Consider the following 19,558-nt stretch of genomic DNA (forward strand, 5'->3'; position numbering starts at 1 on the left):
ACTGTCTTTACTAACCTGCAGGTCAACCCAGTGCGGAGCAAGGTCTGAGATTGTGATCGCCGAGTACCCCGTGTCCACCACCCCTGCCAGTAAGGCCCTGCTCAAAATGAAGAAATCAATCCGGGAGCACACTTTATGCATGTGTCCCCCCACTCAGCTGCTCTATGAACCCTTTTAGTTCCTTTGCCATTGCTGGCACCCTGCCCATTTTTGAGCATGACCGGTCCAAGCCAGGGTCAATAACTGTGTTGAAGCCCCCTCCCATGACCAACCTGTGCGAGTCCAGGTCTGGTACCTTCCCCAGCATCCTCTCTATAAACTCCACATCATCCCAATTTGGTGCACACACATTTATTAATACCACCTGCACCCCCTCCAGTTTCCCACTGACCATAATGTACCGACCTCCCACATCCGAAACTATTCTACCCGCCTCAAACACCACCCCCTTATTGATCAGGATCGCGGCCCCACTAGTCTTTGAATCCAGTCCCGAGTGAAAGACCTGACTGACTCAGCCTTCCCTCAATCTAATCTGCTCAGTTACTCTAAGGTGCGTCTCCTGCAACATAATCACGTCCGCCTTCAGTCCCCTAAGATGCGCGAACACACGTGCCCTCTTTACCTGCCCATTTAACCCTCAAACATTCCAGGTGATCAGCCTAGTTGGGGGCACATTGCCCCCCCCCCTTTCACTGATCAGCCATCCCCTTTTTTGGGCTTGCCTCCAGCACATGCTCTGCACCTCCACCCCCCCCCCCCTTCCAGGCAGCCTCCGCCCCCGACCTCCTCTCTGTCCCTTGGCCAAGTCCCTCCCTCATCAGCAGAACATTCCCTCCCTCCCCTCCCCCCCATAACAACACTCTGAAACCCAACCCCTTTGATAAACCGAATATATGCACCCCCCCCCCCCCACTGTGCTCCGTGAGCTAGCCCACCCAGCTAGCTTGGTGGCCCCCATCCTGGTGCCGGATAGTCTCCCACCTATTGTTTCTTCCCCACCCAGCCCCCCCCGCTCATACAAACAAACTCCAACATCAAACAATCCCCACACAATTTCCCAACAGAAAAACACCAAGATCTAAACAAGCACACCTCCATCCCCCAACAGTGCAAATGAAAACCTTAACTCACTCAGCTCTGCCACTGGTCCCAAATCAATACAGACGGCATTACAAACAGCTTCCACAAAACGAGAAACTTTTCTTTTGAAAGAACAGAGACACAAAAAAAAAGGAAAACCGATGAACGTTGCAGCAAAGTTCAAAAGTCTTCCGTCTACCACCAGTCCTTGCCTTTTCATGAAGTCCTGCGCGTCCTCGGGCGACTCGAATGAAAGTGCTTTTCCTCGTGCGTGACCCAGAGACGGGTCGGATACAACAGTCCGAACTTCACCTTTTTCTTAAAAAGGATCGACCTAATCTGTTTGAAGCCTGCTCTTCTCCTGGCTACCTCCACACTCGGATCTTGGTAGAACCACAGGATACTATTGCCCCACTTAGAGCTCTGTGTCTGCATGGCCCACTGTAGGATGTGCTCCTTATCCAAGTCCCTGTGGAATCTCACCACCATTGCCCTCGGGGGGGGGGGGAGGGGTCTCTCCCGTTTGTGGCTTCCTCACGCGTGCTCTGTGAGCCCTGTCCACCTCCAAGGGTCGGGAGAATGCCCCATCCCCCAGCAGCTTCTCAAACATGTCTGCGATGTATGCCCCATGGTCTGCTCCTTTGGACCCCTCCCAACGATTCTCAAGTTCTGCCGGCGGGACCTATTCTCTAGGTCCTCCACCTTCTCCAGGAGCTTCTTCTGCTGGTCTCTCAGCATTCCCACCTCCAACTCCACCGCAGTTTGAAGTTCCTCCTGCTCAGCCAGCGCCTTCTCCACCTTCTGGATCGCCCGATCTTGGGCGTCCAATCTAATCTCCAGCCGCTCAATCGACCCTTTTATCGGGTCCAAGCAGTCCCGTTTCTGCTTAGCGAAGCCTTCCTGAATGACTTGCATCAGCTGCTTCATTGGCCGCTGGGTCGACAAACCAGAGGTCCGGTCCTCCGCCATGCTGTCTCCGCCATGCTGTCTCCGCCATGCTGTCTCCGCCATGCTGTCTCCGCCATGCTGTCTCCGCCATGCTGTCTCCGCCATGCTGTCTCCCCCATGCTGTCTCCCCCATGCTGTCTCCCCCATGCTGTCTCCCCCATGCTGTCTCCCCCATGCTGTCTCCCCCATGCTGTCTCCCCCATGCTGTCTCCCCCATGCTGTCTCCCCCATGCTGTCTCCCCATGCTGTCTCCCCCATGCTGTCTCCGCCATGCTGTCTCCGCCATGCTGTCTCCTGCTGCAGCTTCAGCCCAAACCTTCTCTGTCTTTCTGTTTCTTCCTTTACGAGTACTTCTAGTCCTTCTCTCCATGCACCGATGTGGGAATTCAGTACACAATTGCCTCTGTCTTCAGTTTAACAGTTCAAGTACGGTAGAAAATCAGGGGAAAAGGTCCAAAAGTCCGATCCGAGCGGGAGCCACCAAATGTGCGACTTACTCCTTCATAGCCGCCACTGGAAGTCTGCTTTTCTGTTATTCTTCATAGGCCCACAGTGTGATCCAAAATGATCTGCAATTTCCAACAAGTGACAGCTGGCACAGGAAGTGAGAAAGATCCCAATGGAAGAGCTTTCTCCAAATTTGCAAACGACGCCAAGTTGGGTGGGAGTGTGAGCTGTGAGGAGGATGCAGAGATCCTTCAGTGTGATTTGGACAAGCTGAGTGAGTGGGCAAATGAATGGCAGATTCAGTATAATTTGGATAAATGTGAGATGATCCACTTTGGTTGTAAAAAACAAGAAGGCAGATTATTATCTGAATGGCCATAAATTAGTAGAAGGGAATGTGCAATGAGACCTGGGTGTCCTCGTACACCAGTCACTGAAGGTAAGCATGAAGGTACAGCAGGCGGTAAAGATGACAAATGGTATAGAACAGTACAGCACAGAACAGGCCCTTCGGCCCTCGATGTTGTGCCGAGCAATGATCACCCTACTCAAACCAACGTATCCACCCTATACCAGTAACCCCACCCCATTAACCTTATTTTTTAGGACACTAAGGGCAATTTAGCATGGCCAATCCACCTAACCCGCACATCTTTGGACTGTGGGAGGAAACCGGAGTACCCGGAGGAAACCCACGCACACACGGGGAGGACGTGCAGACTCCGCACAGACAGTGACCCAGCCGGGAACTGAACCTGGGACCCTGGGGCTGTGAAGCATTTATGCTAACCACCATGCTACCGTGCTGCCCTTATGTTGAAGGTATGTTAACCTTCATTGCGAGAGGATTCGAGTACAGGAGCAGGGATGTCTTGCTCCAATTATACAGGGCCTTTGTGAGGCCACACCTGGAATATTGTGTGCAGTTTTGGTCTCCTTATCTGAGGAAGGATGTTCTTACTCTAGAGGGTGTGCAGCGAAGGTTTACCAGACTGATTCCTGGGATGGCGGGACTGATGTGCAAGAAGAGATTGAGTCGGTCAGGATTGTATTCACTGGAGTTGAAAAGGTTGAGGAGGATCTCTTCGGAACTCATAAAATTGTGACTGGACAAGGTTGATGTAGGAAGGATTTTCCCAGTGGTGCGTGTGTCCAGAACCAGGGGTCACAATCTGAGCATATTCGGTCAATCATTTCGTGAACAAATGAGGAGAAATTTAGTACAGAGATGAGCAGAATGGTGAGGCTGTGGAATTCATTGCCACAGGAAGTAGTTGAGTCCAAAACATTGTTATGGTTTCAAAAAGCAGTTGGAGATCAAAGGATATGGGGGAAAAGCGGAATTACATTATTGAGTTGGATGATCAGCCATGATAATGAATGGTGGAACAGGCTTGAAGGGCCGAATGGCCTCCTCCTGCTGCTATTTTGTTCTGTGTTTCTTTGGGTGAATATCTGGGGTTGAGATTGAAGGTTTCTCCTGTATGGCAGATGTAGAATGATACACCCATTCTTTAGAAACCAAATTGTTGGTGCAGTGTGGAATTTCAAAAGGAGATTGAATTCGAACTTGTGTGAACTAACCAGGATAGAGCAGAGGAATGGGACTCATTGGATTACTTTGGAGAGAGCTGGTGCCCACCTCCATGGGTTGAATGCCCACCATCTGTACTGTAGAGGTACACGTTCGTTCTGATCTGTGATGCTGCACCTTGACATTAGTGCCAACGTTATTCTGTTCCTCAGCACTGTTTTGACCAGATGGGAAGGGACACACAAACATGCATGTTCTCACACACATAATATACACACACATACATATACTTACAAGCGGACACACATGTCAAAAGGGGAGTTAGAAAACAATTTTTAAAAAGTAAAAGAATATACGGCTAAGTGTCATTTGATTGTCCTCAAAGGGTAGATTTTAGACTTTGGGGCAGATTTAAATTGGCTGGTTTCTTTGATCTGGTTAGATGTTACAATTAAGAAGAGATCTCGGTTCATTGGTCCAATGGCCTTCTTGAACTGGACAACACTCCAGAAGAGAGCGAGAAGAAGACCACCACTTGTTTCCTCTGCCAAAGACTTTGTGGATGCTGTCTGTGCAACTTGCAATCTCTCTCTGGTGGCTGGGCAGCCATGCTTGAAATACTTCACCCATTGTGTATTTGCAACATGTTTTGGGTGAGTTGGTCTGTGGCAGCCACTGTTTAAAATATCCAGTGCATTGCATTTTTAATGTCTCTCCCTTAGTTTCCTACGAATTTCCATAGAAACATTAGAAAGAGAAAGAGACCATTCAATCAATCATGTCTGCGGCGGCTACAAAAAGAGTACAAAAGAAAGCGCCTCTCATTTTAATCCCACTTCCCAGCACCTGATCCACAGCCTCGCAGGTTTCAGAGCTTCAGATGCTGATCTAGGCACGTTTTAAATCGATTGGGCATTTCAGTCTCAAACACTAATTAGCCAGTGAATTCCACATGCCCATCACCCTCTGGGTGAAATAGTTTTTCCTCCTGTCCCTTCTAATCCTTCCACCAATCGCCTTCAATCTAGTGTTTCCATGCGTTTTGATGAGTGTCTGGATTATAGGAAATGTCTCTCTCTTCACCATCCCCTCAAGCTGGTTTGTTGGTTTCTCACCTTCACATTGGAGTGTGGCTTTGCATTTTACAGCAGGTGGCATCGTCTCCGTTCAATTTCCACGTGCCAGTCAGTTCAAAGTTTAAAGTATTATATTTTGCAAAATGAAGAAGCATATCCATATAGCAGCACTGAAGCACCTGGTCTGGATGGGTTTGCTCTTTTGGAGCAAGGCGTTTAATGCCATCTGCGGAAGGGCATCATTTTTTTTGCGACGCCCTCTCTTGAACTGTGGCTGGTGGGTGACTGGCAGTGTGTGGTTGACTTGGCATTCTGAAACCTTGCAAAGGGGAATACCATGTCTTGTGACCAGTTGGTAGAACGTCGTTTAATTTTCTTTGCTGCTGATTTTTGTGTGGTTCGGGGTTGTGAGGGATAGCGTACAAGCTGGAAACGGAGAGTAGGCACCTACTGGACGTAGTGTATCAATTCTCCAACATGGTGACGGGTGAATACTGGGGACTGGGAATATTGGGTATGCTTATAGCACTGGGGTTCCCAAAGTCGTTGAAAAGCGATATCGTACAGCTGGCAACCAGATGTTCTAATAATTTGGATATTCTGAAGAGAAGCGATAGATTGGTTTGGTGGGGAGGAGGAGCCTGGTTCTAGTTTATGCTTTTGCTGCCGCAGAGCTGAAGCTTGACGGGAAACACATTGTGTTCAGCTCCTGTGCAGGAGAGTATATTGGGGCTTGCGGTACTGGCATCATATTGAATTCTTTTGGAGCCGTAACATTACGCAGCCCTGGCTGATGGGACCGCCATTTTACATCTCATCAACACTGATCCACACAAGTCCTGTGAGACCATGCTGCCCGCAGGGGGGAGGGGGGGGGGGGGCTGCCGCCCTGGGGAGGGGGGGTGTGCCCGGGGGGGGGGGGGGGCTGCCCAAGAGGGGGCTGCCCTGGGGAGGGGGGGTGCCCGAGGTGGGGGGGGGGGGGGGTGACCAGCAGGGGGCTTCCCAGGAGGAGGTTGGCTGTGGGTGGGTGGGGGCTGATGGGGGGGGGGGGGGGCTGCCCAGCAGGGGGCTTCCCAGGAGGAGGTTAGCTGTGGGTGGGTGGGGGAGGGGGGCAGCTGATCGAGGTGGGGGGGGGGGGGGGGGTTGCCCAGGAGGGGCGAGCTCCCCCAGCCATAGCTACTTTACCAGGGATGGTGTTATACTTGCCCAGTTTAGTTTGCAGGATGGGAGGCCTGGACCCCATCTGCTGATGACCCAGTGAACATTTTTGTGTGGCAGCTATGTTGAAAAGGTTGCCTTTAGAGTGACTTTAACAGAGTTGTACAGTGGCACTTGTCCTGCTGCACAGACTTTTCACTAATGGATAAGTGGTGATAAAAATATATCAAGTCAGTTGATGCAAGATTTGTGGCCTTTTAATGCACAGAGATGGCCCATTAGTATACACGTCCTCAGTGACACTAATATCCGCTTCTTTCAGTAAAGTGTGTTGGGGATGAGTCAGCAATTCTGTTTCTCAGTGAGTAATAATATATTGTGTGATATGATTGGGATCTTGTAATAATCCTGAGGGCTGAACAACCGTCTTGGATGAGAACATAGGGCTGGATTCTCCGCAGCCCCATGCTTGAAATCGGGTTTGGCGCGGGGGGGGGGGGGAGCAGAGAATCGACTTTTAAGCCCGAATAGGGCTGGGCGCTGCTCCCACGATTCTCCGGTCCCCAGAGAATCGCCTGCCCACGAATCACGACGTGCGGCTGGGGGGGGGGGGGGGGGGGGGGGGGGGGGGCATTGCCTGAGGCCCTCCCAGCGATATTCCGGCCCCGACCGGCTGACTTCCCGACGGTGTGGTTCTAACCACACCTGGCCGGTCGGGACTCTCGGCGGCTGCCCTGGTGGGGAGCGGGGTTCACTCACTGGGGCGGGGGGGGGTGGGGGGGAATCCTTATGGGTGGCCGGGGCAGCGATTGGGCAGCTCGGATGAAGCAGCGCGGGGCAGATCAGTGGGACCTTGTTTCTTGGTCCTGGTCTGCGGTCCGATCCGCCATCGCGCTCGGCAAGGCGGCAGCCGTGTGCATGCGCAGACTCGGAACCGGCAGTGCACGGGGTCTGTATCCACAGCTAAAGCTGCGAGAATCACTCTGGGCCCCTGCCAGCCTCCTGAAGGAAAGTGAATGGCTCTATTTTTTTTTCAGGAAAGTCTGGAGTGCAACGCCAGCGTTTTTCCACCGGTGTGGGGACATAGCCCCATATTTGGAGAATCCAGCCCATAGTTGTCATATCCGCTCCATAACAGCAGACTTCAGCAAGTGAGAAGTTGGCCAATTGCAAGGACACAGTCTGCACGAATCAGCTCACACCCCCTCCCTCCGGGGAACTGTCCATTTTATTTAGAGAACTCTCTCCCAGCTTCACCCTGCTTCTCCCTTTGATACCTTACCCCACAAAGTCCACTCTCTGAACCCTCGCGATCTCTCCAATTCTGCCCATTGCACATCCCTGGTTTCCATCACTGCTCCATTGATGAGCTAGCCTCAGCTGCTTTAAGGTGTGGAATTCCTTCCCTCAACCTCTCCCTACCCTATCTCCACCTTCCTTTCCTCCTTCGAGATGTTTGTTGAAACATTTCTCTTTTGAGCAAACCTTTGCTTACCAATCCTATGATCATCTTCTGGCTCCGTGTCACATGTTGTCTGCGTAATGTTCCTGTGAATAGCTTTAGGATATTTTTTTTATTGTGTACAGGGCTAAATCGCTGGCTTTGAAAGCAGACCAAGGCAGGCCAGCAGCACGGTTCAATTCCCGTACCAGCCTCCCCGAACAGGCACCGGGATGTGGCGACTAGGGGCTTTTCACAGTAACTTCATTTGAAGCCTACTCGTGACAATAAGCGATTTTTCATTTCATTTAGGTGCAGCATTATTGCAGATTGTTGGTTTATATGTGCTAATGTCGGTAAGGGAAAATAAACAACATGAACGTTGATTCATATTTCCCCTGGAGATAAACCACATTGCCTCTGTGCAATGTGTAAAAAATGGAACCTTTCATGAGGTTGTCAACAAACCAACTCTTGAGACCCATGACCAATTCTCTTCAGGGGTCAGTGGAATGGCAGAATTGAGAATGATCGTCTCCCCCACAAAAATACTCTTCTGTGAAAAGTCTGGCAGAAAATTGCCTAGTGCCTCTCCCTTTTAATACTACATTGATTCACAGAGTTTACAGTGCAGAAAACAATTAGAAGGCTTGTTTCCGAGCTGGTTCTCCATATGGACACTAAATTACCCAGCACATACTAAAGAACCATCGCTGAGACAATATACTGAAATTTATGTTTTGTACATTTAACATCCATCTCACTTGGGAAGGTTGTGCTCATTTGAGTGTGACATGTCCATTCTGTTCGCAATTCAACGTGTTTAGGAGCAATGGCAATTATTAACCGAGCTGAAGCTAGTTTCTTGTTGATGTGCAGCCAGAGTGACCTCGTTGACAAAAGTCTGTATGTTATATTTTACACTATGGCCTGGACTTGGCCAGAAAGCAGTCGGTGTTCCACTTTGTGATGGAGAAAATCATGAACAATTTCTGGAGCCTGCACATGTGCAATTAAATGTGGGAATCCAGACATGGTTGTCCAAGTTACCCTACTCTTTCACAGGTTCTGCTGTCACAGTGTCTCATTGATAGACTTCACATTCAAACACATGAAAGGTGTGACATTGTGGTACTTGCCTACTAAATTTGTCAGGAGAAATGGGGCTGTTTCATTCAGATGTAAATGAATTTTCAACACTTTTATTGTACTATTTACATAGTTATTATAACCAAACAACCTCTCTGGCCCTGAAAAATTAATTTTACAAATGTGGGGTCTTCATCATCAGAAATGTTGAAGATTTCTAAAAATATTTTTTAAGGTGACTTTTATTTCTCTCAATCCCATCTTTTTTATTTTCTGTTGCATGATTTCACTTTCTGTCCATGATCTAAATTCGATTTCTATGCATAAATGCATCCCGGTTCAGTCTCTGCATGTCTGTGAGGATTCCTCAATCTGATTGGTTGAAAAGTCTGGTTATTTCTATCCACCTGACTCACCACAGATCCCCTGTAGAGGGCGTTGTGCTACAACAGAGGACCGGCGAACATACGTTACTACTCTGAAGCTCTGGATAGTTGGCTGCAGGGTGACCAGTGAATGCTGTGCTTTTGCCACTGGTCGCTAAATCCAGCCAATTATGCTTTTATCATGCATCGGTAAATATTTTAAAGATACTTTGACAGAAGGCACTTTTCTACAATAACCAGGACTTGCATTTATATAGTGCCTTCTATATTGCAAAATGGGAAGGGGCAGTTATCGAGAAGATCTGGCACTGGATTGTCCTAACAGAATTTCTACTTACTTATTTTGTGACTTCACAGCGCCAGGAATCCCAGGTTCGATTTCCCGCTGGGTCACTGTCTGCGCGGAGTCTGCACGTTCTCCCGTGTATGCGTGGGTTTCCTCCGGGTGCTCCGGTTTCCTCCCACAGTCCAAAGACGTGCAGGTTAGGTGGATTGGCCATGATAAATTGCCCTTCGTGACCAAAAAGATTTGGAGGAGTTATTGGGTTATGGGGATAGGGGGGAAGTGAGGGCTTAAGTGGATCGGCGCAGACTTGATGGGCCGAATGGCCTCTTTCTGCACTCTATGTTCTATGATATTCAGTCTTGGTAAGATGGTTGACTTCCGCTTCAAACTGCAATAATCTACTGTAAATAACCAGTACAATGTTGCTTCATGTCTTTAAAACACTGAGTTTGTGACTGGGAGTTCCACAGATTCACCACTCTCTGGCTGAAGAAATTCCTCCTCATCTCTGTTTTAAAGGATCGTCCCTTTAGTCTGAGGCTGTGCCCTTGGAGTCCCAGTTTCTCCTACAAGTGGAAACATCCTCTCCACATACAGGCGTGTAAGTTTCAATAAGATCCCGCCTCATCCTTCTAAACTCCAATGAGTACAGATCCAGAGTCCTCAACTGTTCCTCGTACGACAAGCTCTTCATTCCAGGATTCATTCTTGTGAACCTCCTCTGGACCCTTTCCAAGGCCAGCACATCTTTCCTTGGATACGGGGCCCAAAACTGCTCACAATATTCCAAATGGGGTCTTATACAGCCTTAGAAGTACATTCCTGGTCTTGTGTTCTAGACCTCTCGACATGAATGCTAACATTGCATTTGCCTTCCTAACTGTCAACAGAACCTGCATGTACAGGATTCTCTGAAGGTTAACGAGAAATTCTAATCCCTTTGTACTTCTGATTTCCTAAGCATTTCCCCATTTAGAAAATAGTCTATGCCTAAATTCCTCCTTCCAAAATGCATAACCTCACACTTTTCCACATTGCATTCCATCTGCCACTTCTTTGCCCACTCTCCTAGCCTGTCCAAATCCTTCTGCAGCCCCCCAGCTTCCTCAATACTACCTGTCCCTCTGCATATCTTTGTATCATCTGCAAACTTAGCAACAGTGCCTTCAGTTCCTTCTTGCAGATCATTAATGTAGATCATTAATAGCTGTGGCCCCAACACTCATCCCTGTGGAACACCACTAGTCACCAGCTGTTTATCCCCACTCTCTGCCTTTTGCTTTGCTCCGAACACCATGAGCTCTTCTCTTATTTTACAGTCTCCTATGCGGCACCTTGTCAAAGGCCTTCTGGAAATCTAAATAGATCACGTCCACTGGTTCTCCTTTGTCTAACTTCCTCGTTACTGCCTCAGAACTCTAACAGATTTGTCAGATATGACCTCCCATTGACAGATCCACGCTGACTCAGTCCCATGTACTTTCATTTTGTAATTCAATAATTGAAGGATTCAGCAGCACAGGATGATGTCACTGATGATGCCTCTGGGACCAGATTTGACTCTAAACTCAAAATGACACATATCGCATTACTGAACAATAAACTGCATCAAATTGGCTCAATAATGGGAAGCAGAGAGCTGCAGTCAATGGATATTTTTGGGACTGAGTAAGGTTTGTAGCAGTGTACCCCAAGGGTCGATGTTGGGACCCTTGCTTTTTCCTGATAGAACATAGAACATAGAACGATACAGCGCAGTACAGGCCCTTCGGCCCTCGATGTTGCACCGACATGGAAAAAATCTAAAGGCCATCTAACCTACACTATGCCCTTATCATCCATATGCTTATCCAATAAATTTTTAAATGCCCTCAATGTTGGCATGTTCACTACTGTTGCAGGTAGGGCATTCCACGGCCTCACCACTCTTTGCGTAAAAAACCCACCTCTGACCTCTGTCCTATATCTATTACCCCTCAATTTAAGGCTATGTCCCCTCGTGCTAGCCACCTCCATCCGCGGGAGAAGGCTCTCGCTGTCCACCCTATCTAACCCTCTGATCATTTTGTATGCCTCTATTAAGTCACCTCTTAACCTTCTTCTCTCTAACGAAAACAACCTCAAGTCCATCAGCCTTTCCTCATAAGATTTTCCCTCCATACCAGGCAACATCCTGGTAAATCTCCTCTGCACCCGTTCCAAAGCTTCCACGTCCTTCCTATAATGAGGCGACCAGAACTGTACGCAATACTCCAAATGCGGCCGTACTAGAGTTTTGTACAACTGCAACATGACCTCATGGCTCCGGAACTCAATCCCTCTACCAATAAAGGCCAACACACCATAGGCCTTCTTCACAACCCTATCAACCTGGGTGGCAACTTTCAGGGATCTATGTACATGGACACCGAGATCCCTCTGCTCATCCACACTACCAAGAATTTTACCATTAGCCAAATATTCCGCATTTCTGTTATTCTTTCCAAAGTGAATCACCTCACACTTCTCCACATTAAACTCCATTTGCCACCTCTCAGCCCAGCTCTGCAGCTTATCTATGTCCCTCTGTAACCTACAACATCCTTCCGCACTGTCTACAACTCCACCGACTTTAGTGTCGTCTGCAAATTTACTCACCCATCCTTCTGCGCCCTCCTCTAGGTCATTTATAAAAATGACAAACAGCAACGGCCCCAGAACAGATCCTTGTGGTACGCCACTCGTAACTGAACTCCATTCTGAACATTTCCCATCAACTACCACTCTCTGTCTTCTTTCAACTAGCCAATTTCTGATCCACATCTCTAAATCACCCTCAATCCCCAGCCTCCGTATTTTCTGCAATAGACGACCGTGGGGAACCTTATCAAACGCTTTACTGAAATCCATATACACCACATCAACTGCTCTACCCTCGTCTACCTGTTCAGTCACCTTCTCAAAGAACTCGATAAGGTTTGTGAGGCATGACCTACCCTTCACAAAACCATGCTGACTGTCCCTAATCATATTATTCCTATCTAGATGATTATAAATCGTATCTTTTATAATCCTCTCCAAGACTTTACCCACCACAGACGTTAGGCTCACCGGCCTATAGTTACCGGGGTTATCTCTACTCCCCTTCTTGAACAAAGGGACCACATTTGCTATCCTCCAGTCCTCTGGCACTATTCCTGTAGCCAATGATGACCTAAAAATCAAAGCCAAAGGCTCAGCAATCTCTTCCCTGGCTTCCCAGAGAATCCTAGGATAAATCCCATCCGGCCCCGGGGACTTATCTATTTTCACCTTGTCCAGAATTGCCAACACTTCTTCCCTACGCACCTCAATGCCATCTATTCTAATAGCCTGGGTCTCAGCATTCTCCTCCACAATATTATCTTTTTCTTGAGTGAATACTGACGAACAGTATTCATTTAGTATCTCGCTTATCTCCTCAGCCTCCACACACAACTTCCCACCACTGTCCTTGACTGGCCCTACTCTTACCCTGATGTATATTAATGATCTAGATCTTGGTGCGCAGGGAACAATTTCAATGTTTGCAGATTACACAAAACTTGGAAGTATTGTAAACTGTGAGGAGGACAGTGTAGAACTTCAAAAGGACAAAGACAGGTTGGTGGAGTGGGCAGGTAAGTTCAGTGTGGAAGTGTGAGTGATGCAGTTGGTAGGAAGAACATGGAGAGACTATATAAAATAAGGGTGCAGAGGGACCACAACTCCACCTATAGGTTTGCTGACGATACGACCATAGTGGGCCGGATCTCGAATAATGACGAGGCAGAATACAGGAGGGAGATAGAAAAGCTAGTGGAGTGGTGCAGTGACAACAATCTCTCCCTCAATGCCAGCAAAACTAAAGAGCTGGTCATTGACTTCAGGAAGCAAAGTACTATACACACCCCTGTCAGCATCAACGGGGCTGAGGTGGAGATGGTTAGCAGTTTCAAATTCCTAGGGGTGCACATCTCCAAAAATCTGTCCTGGTCCACCCACGTCGACGCTACCACCAAGAAAACACAACAGCGCCTATACTTCCTCAGGAAACTAAGGAAATTTGGCATGTCCACATTAACCCTTACCAACTTTTACAGATGCACCATAGAAAGCATCCTATCAGGCTGCATCACAGCCTGGTATGGCAACTGCTCAGCCCAGGACCGCAAGAAACTTCAGAGAGTTGTGAATACCGCCCAGTCCATCACACAAACCTGCCTCCCATCCATTGACTCCATCTACACCTCCCGCTGCCTGGGGAAAGCAGGCAGCATAATCAAGGATCCCTCCCACCCGGCTTACTCACTTTTCCATCTTCTTCCATCGGGCAGGAGATTCAGAAGTCTGAGAACACGCACGAACAGACTCAAAAACAGCTTCTTCCCCACTGTCACCAGACTCCTAAATGTCCCTCTTATGGACTGACCTCATCAACACTGCAACCTGTATGCTTCATCCGATGCCAGTGCTTATGTAGTTACATTGTATATATTTTTTTGCCCCCACGGTGGCCTGGCCCGCGATCGGGGCCTACCGATCGGCGGGCGGGCCAGTGCCGTGGGGGCACTCTTTTTCGTCCGCCTCCACCATGGCGGAAGCGGAAGAGAACCCCCCTACCGCGCATGCACCGTTGGTGACGTCAGTGGCCGCTGACGCACTGGCGCATGCGTGAACCGGCGAAGGCCTTTCGGCCAGTCCCGACGCCGGGCCCAGCAGGCGTCAAAGGCCGTTGGCGCCGATTTTGGCACCAGTCGGCGTGGCGCCAACTACTCCGGTGTGGGCATAGCCCCCAAAGCTGCGGAGAATTCCGCACCTTTGGGGAGGCCCGACGCTGGAGTGGTTGGCGCCACTCTGCTACGCCGGGTCCCCCACCCCGCCAGGTAGGGGAGAATCCGTTACATTTATATCTTGCGTTGCCCTATTATGTATTTTCTTTTATTCCCTTCTCTTCCCATGAACTTAGTGATCTGTTGAGCTGCTCGCAGAAAAATACTGTTTACTGTACCTCTTTACACGTGACAATAAACTAATCCAATCCAATCCAACCTGGGTGTATCTGTATATAGATTATTGAAGGTGCCCGGACAGGTGCAGAGAGCAGTTAATAAAGCAGAGAGTATCTGAGCTTTAATAGGGGCACAGAGTTCAAGAGCAGGGACGTTATGCTGTACTTATACAAGACATTAATTAGACCTCAGCTGGAATATTGTGCACAGTTCTGGGCCGCACTATTGGAAGGGTGTGAACCCATTGGAGAGAGAGCAGGAGAGCTTCACAAGAATGGTTCCAGGGATGAGAAACTTCAGTGATGAGGAGAGAATGGAGAGGTTGGGACTGTTCTCCTTGGAGAGAAGGCTGAGAGGAGATTTGATAGAGATGTTCAAAACCATGAGGGGGCTGGACAGAGTAGACAGGGAGAAACTGTTCCTGCTCGGAAAAGGATTGAGAACGAAATGGCACAGATTTAAAGTGATTTGCTAAGGAAGCAAATGTGATGTGAGGCAAAACAATTTCACCCAGCGAGTGGTTGGGGTCTGGAATACGCTGCCTGGGAGTGAGGTGGATGGCAGTAGGTCAGAATGCTCGTTTGGAGAGCTGGTGCAGACACGATGGGCCGAATAGCCTCCTGTGCCATAACGATTGTGAAATAATCCCAATAATTGCATAATTTAGATGATTTATTTTTCACTATCAGACCCTCTTCAGAGTGTTGGAAAGGTGAGATACACAAATTAACAGTGTGGCCGTTGTGACTACCGTCAGAACCTTTGACCTGTAAAGTAGAAATTGCTAGCAGCTGCAAAATGTTTTGCGTGTTCTCTTGTATCTCTCTTGGTGAATCTTTCCTTCAGAGAAGGGAAGGACTTGGAGGTAAACCTTTTGTCTTCTATTTGATATTAGTCAGTGGCGGGCAGCTGACCTCCAGGACTCCCTGTTTGAACAATGGTGGATGGGAATCAATATTGGCCATTCTTTGCTTATGCTCCACCTCGCATTGTCTCATCCTTCATCCATCTCACCTCATCAGCAGATCCTTCTCATCCCTCATGTGCTTATTTTGCTTTCTCCAAGGCAGCTTCGGTACGATTCACCTCAACCACACCATGTGGTAGCAAGTTCCATTTTCTCTCACACTCTGGGAAAGAGATTTCTTCTGAAGTTCCTATTTGATTTATTAATGACCATTTCTATTCATCGGTCACCAATTACTGTGTCGCTGTGACAAAGGGAAACGTTACCTCATCCTTCTTGCCCTGTCGTCAACCTTGGACAGTCATCCTCCTCTGACCAGTCTCCACCATTGCCTGGATAGGGTGGCAATGGTTTACTTGGTTTTATTCAGACACTGGCTATGAGTAGATCGCTATCACATTTCAATGGCATCTCTTCCCAGTCCTGCACCATTATCTCTGTTGCCCCCCGTCAGCATCATCTGAAAATACAGCATCAGTTTCCACATTCACTCTGATATCCAGTCCGACCTCTGCCCCCTCCACTGCCTTTGTTGTCTGACTGCTTATTGAATGTTCACCAGTGCATGAGCTGAGATCTTCTTTAACTAAACACTGGGAAGACTGATGCAATTGGCGATGGTCCCCACTCCAAATTCTGTTCCCTTGCTCTCAGCTTTGTCCTTCTCCCCAGCTACTGTCTGGGGATGAAGCAGACTTGACAATATTTGACCCCGGGGAGAACCTTCTGACCACATGCTGTCACTGAGACCTCCTAACTCCACCACCAGAACATGATTGGACTCTGCCCCTGCCTTGGTGAAACTCTGATTTATTTATGTGGTTACCTTGAGACTTTCCAACACTCCTCCCACATTCTCCCCTCCATCAACCTCATCGAAAGCTCTGCTGCCAGTGTCTTCAATCAGACCAAATCCTGTACACCCATCACCCCAGTGCATCCTGGTCTATATTGGCTTCTGATTAAGCAATACCTGAATTGCAAAACTCTCATCCTTGTTTTCAAGCCCCTCCTGAACCTCATCCCTCCCTATTTCTGTAATCTCCATCTGTGATTTCCGCTCTCCTCGGATTCTGGCCTCTTGACCTTCCCGGATTTTATTTCCCACACCATTGGCCGAGGTGCCTTGAACTGCCCCTCTGAGCTTTGGTCGAGTTGCATTGAGCTCTCATTCACGTCTTTAATCAGATTGCTGCCTCTCGCTAACCCCAGAGGAGGGAAGTTGGAGGATGGAGTTTTTGGAGTGTGGAGTAGAAGGACTGGGATCATGGCTGGAATTGTGATGTTTGACTTTCTGGAAACTGACCCATCTGAGGAGGTCCAGGAGACGATCAGGAAAAATTGACTTCCAGGGAAATGATTCTTCTGATCATAATAAAAACCTGCTCAGAGTTTTTAGATATTAGCTCTTTACTTTTCAGTGTATACTTCCAAAATATCTTTGTGGAAAAACTGCGTAGATGGAAGGTTGAGCGGTTCGGACAGGTTAGTCAATAATGTCTGTTTTGGACAGGAGGGGCTGGCCTTTAATAAAATGTCTGAAACTTCTGAGTCGGTGCCTGGCATTCCTGCTTTAACAAAAGCACTCTGGAGAGTTTCTATTTTCCTCCTTAGAAAATGTACATTTCAGATGTGCATGTTTGTACCAACATGCTGCTAATTACAGCGAAAGAAAGGTGTTCCCGTCTGCCTGATAAATCCCGACAGCACAGAATGAGGCCATTCGGCCTGTAGTATCCTGACTAGCTCTTTGAAAAACCCAGCTCATTGCTCTGTGCCCTTGTACCTTCAACAGTTCCTTCTGAATGTGGGCTAACAGTAAGGGGTTGGAGACTGTGTTGAAAGGGAGGCAGGGAATGTTTGTGGATTGCGTACAGAAAACCGGGAAATGTGAAGCATCCAATGGGGCTGGATGCACAATCCTGGATAATTTGGGCATGAGTCTATCCTCTAACCCGGAGGCTGGTGAACCCTCAGAGGGCTGTGGAAGCTCCATTGCTGAGTATGTTCAAAGCAGAAATCAAATGACATCGAGGGATATGCGGGGGTGGCTTAGATACATGTAGATGATCAGCTGTGATCTAATTGAATGATAGGGCAGAGCCGATGGGCCGACTGGCCCATCCTTGTATGTCCCTAACACCAAACTTAATCCAGGGATTGTGCCGACTAGAACGAAACATGTTTCCTCATTTGCCCGGTGCAATGATTTCGATTCTATTGACAGTCAGTTGATAACAGCCAATTCCCACTAACAGAAAATCCCACCTCCCCGGAAATTGAAGCAAGGTTGGTGGCATAAAATTGATGTTCTGAAGAAAAAGCTGGAATCCAGAACCTCTGACAAAATAATACACGGGAAATAATTGTAGGTTTGTATGTCCAAACATACACTCATACGCGTGTGCGTGTTTGTTCACAGTTCACTTGTATCTGTGTATGTTTCTGTGTACAGCATGTTGGTACATGTGGCAATGAACACAATCCAAACCTCCCCTCCTCGCACACCTATTGCACTGAATTTGAACTGGATTTAAATTTGATTTCCTATTGGGAGTGTATTTGGGGTTCCACTCTTCTCAGGTTCTCAAGCTGAAAACTTCTCCAGCCTGCTGGAAGTTTCTTTTGGGAGTCGGTCTCTGCGGGCACAGGGAGAGGATGGCAACATTTTCCATTCAGCAGTGACTGCAGAATGTGGGGAACCTGAAGAGTTAATGGAGCGACTGGATTGGGAGCTCGTACAGTAGCTGGGTCCTGCAGTAGCTTGTTCTGAAGTCTGGTCACTCTGAACTATTGCGAGTCTTCACTACTGCCTGCAGTGAAGGAGTGTGTGTGTGTGTGTGTGTGTGAGAGTATCTCTGAATAGCCATATATCTCCCAATCCTGAAACAGGACAAAGTGGAAGGAGCCGAGTGCAGCAGGTCAGGGGGAGACGGTACTGCTTTGTCAGGGGGAGAGGGTACTGCTTTGTCAGGGGGAGACGGTACTGCTTTGTCAGTGTTATTGCTGTGAGCTGCTGGCTGGTCAGTGTGTGCACATACAGAGGCTCCTTTGGCAGTGTGTAGTGACAGGATGATGTAGTCTGTTGTGACTTACTGCATTCCATTCAGGTTAAACTCGGGAAATGGCATTGTGTTAAAATTCCAGGCCGCATGAATGTTTTATTGCCACAAGTGTGCTCAGTTCTCGAGGGAGGTGGAGGAGGAGGAGGTTTGGGGGGAGATCAGGAACTGCCAGCAGAATCCTTCCCTTGGAAAATGTTAGCGTTGGAGGGAGAGGCTGATTCGCTGTGACAGTCACTTGAGGAGGACTCCACCTTTTCTTAAATGTGGCTGTTTGGAATGTGGCAGTTGAGACTGTTTGAGGAAGTGTGCGGATCTGGGGGTCTGGGAGGGGGGAGAGCTGCAATGTGCCAGAGTGGAGTGTTTGTCAAAATGCCAGCGAGACTAACACTGCTTTAGCAATCTGCTGCAGGCCGTGAGTGATCTCTTAACTGTGTTCAACTGACTGCGAGGCCACTGCACACCATGGTACTGTATGTTACTGCAATCCTCCCTCAGCCTGTCTGTGTGTGTGTGTCTCCTCCAGCCCACTCTCTCACTCCTCCACTCCCCACTCTCTCTCCTCCAGCCCACTCCCCACTCTCTCCTCCAGCCCACTCTCTCTCTCCAGCCCACTCTCTCTCTCCAGCCCACTCTCCCACTCTCACTCCTCCACTCCCCACTCTCACACTCTCTTCTCCACCCCCACTCTCTCTCTCCAGCCCACTCTCCCACTCTCTCTCTCCTCCACTCCCCACTCTCTCCTCCACCCCCACTCTCTCTCTCTCCAGCCCTCTCTCCCACTCTCTCTCCTCCACTCCCCACTCTCTCCTCCACCCCCACTCTCTCTCCAGCCCACTCTCCCACTCTCTCTCCTCCACTCCCCACTCTCTCCTCCAGCCCCCACTCTCACTCTCTCTCTCTCCTCCACCCCCCACTCTCTCTCTCTCTCTCTCTCTCTGACCCCCCCCCCCCCCTCTCTCTCTCTCTCCTCCACCCCCCCCCTCTCTCTCTCTCTCTCTTTCTCTGGCCCCCACTCCTCTCTCTCTCTCTCTCTCTCTCTCTGACCCCCCCCCCCCCTCTCCTCTCTCTC

At 48.7% G+C, this 19,558-nt stretch overlaps 1 protein-coding gene across 10 annotated transcripts in view; it reads left to right on the plus strand.

Annotated features, from left to right (window-relative positions):
• bnc2 (basonuclin 2) overlaps window positions 1-19,558 on the plus strand; it is a 604,271-nt gene that overhangs the window by 247,118 nt on the left and 337,595 nt on the right. Inside the window, exon 1 of one of the 10 annotated variants that reach the window (XM_038804006.1) lies at window positions 18,667-18,954. The exons of the other annotated variants lie outside the window; for them this stretch is intronic. Coding sequence (XP_038659934.1) covers window positions 18,952-18,954 — 3 coding nt within the window. The 5' untranslated portion in view covers window positions 18,667-18,951. Of the gene's footprint in view, window positions 1-18,666; window positions 18,955-19,558 lie in introns of those variants that run through there. 10 annotated transcript variants of the gene reach the window in all.

Source organism: Scyliorhinus canicula, chromosome 8 (genome assembly GCF_902713615.1).
Source record: "Scyliorhinus canicula chromosome 8, sScyCan1.1, whole genome shotgun sequence".
NCBI classification, from domain to species: Eukaryota; Metazoa; Chordata; class Chondrichthyes; order Carcharhiniformes; family Scyliorhinidae; genus Scyliorhinus; species Scyliorhinus canicula.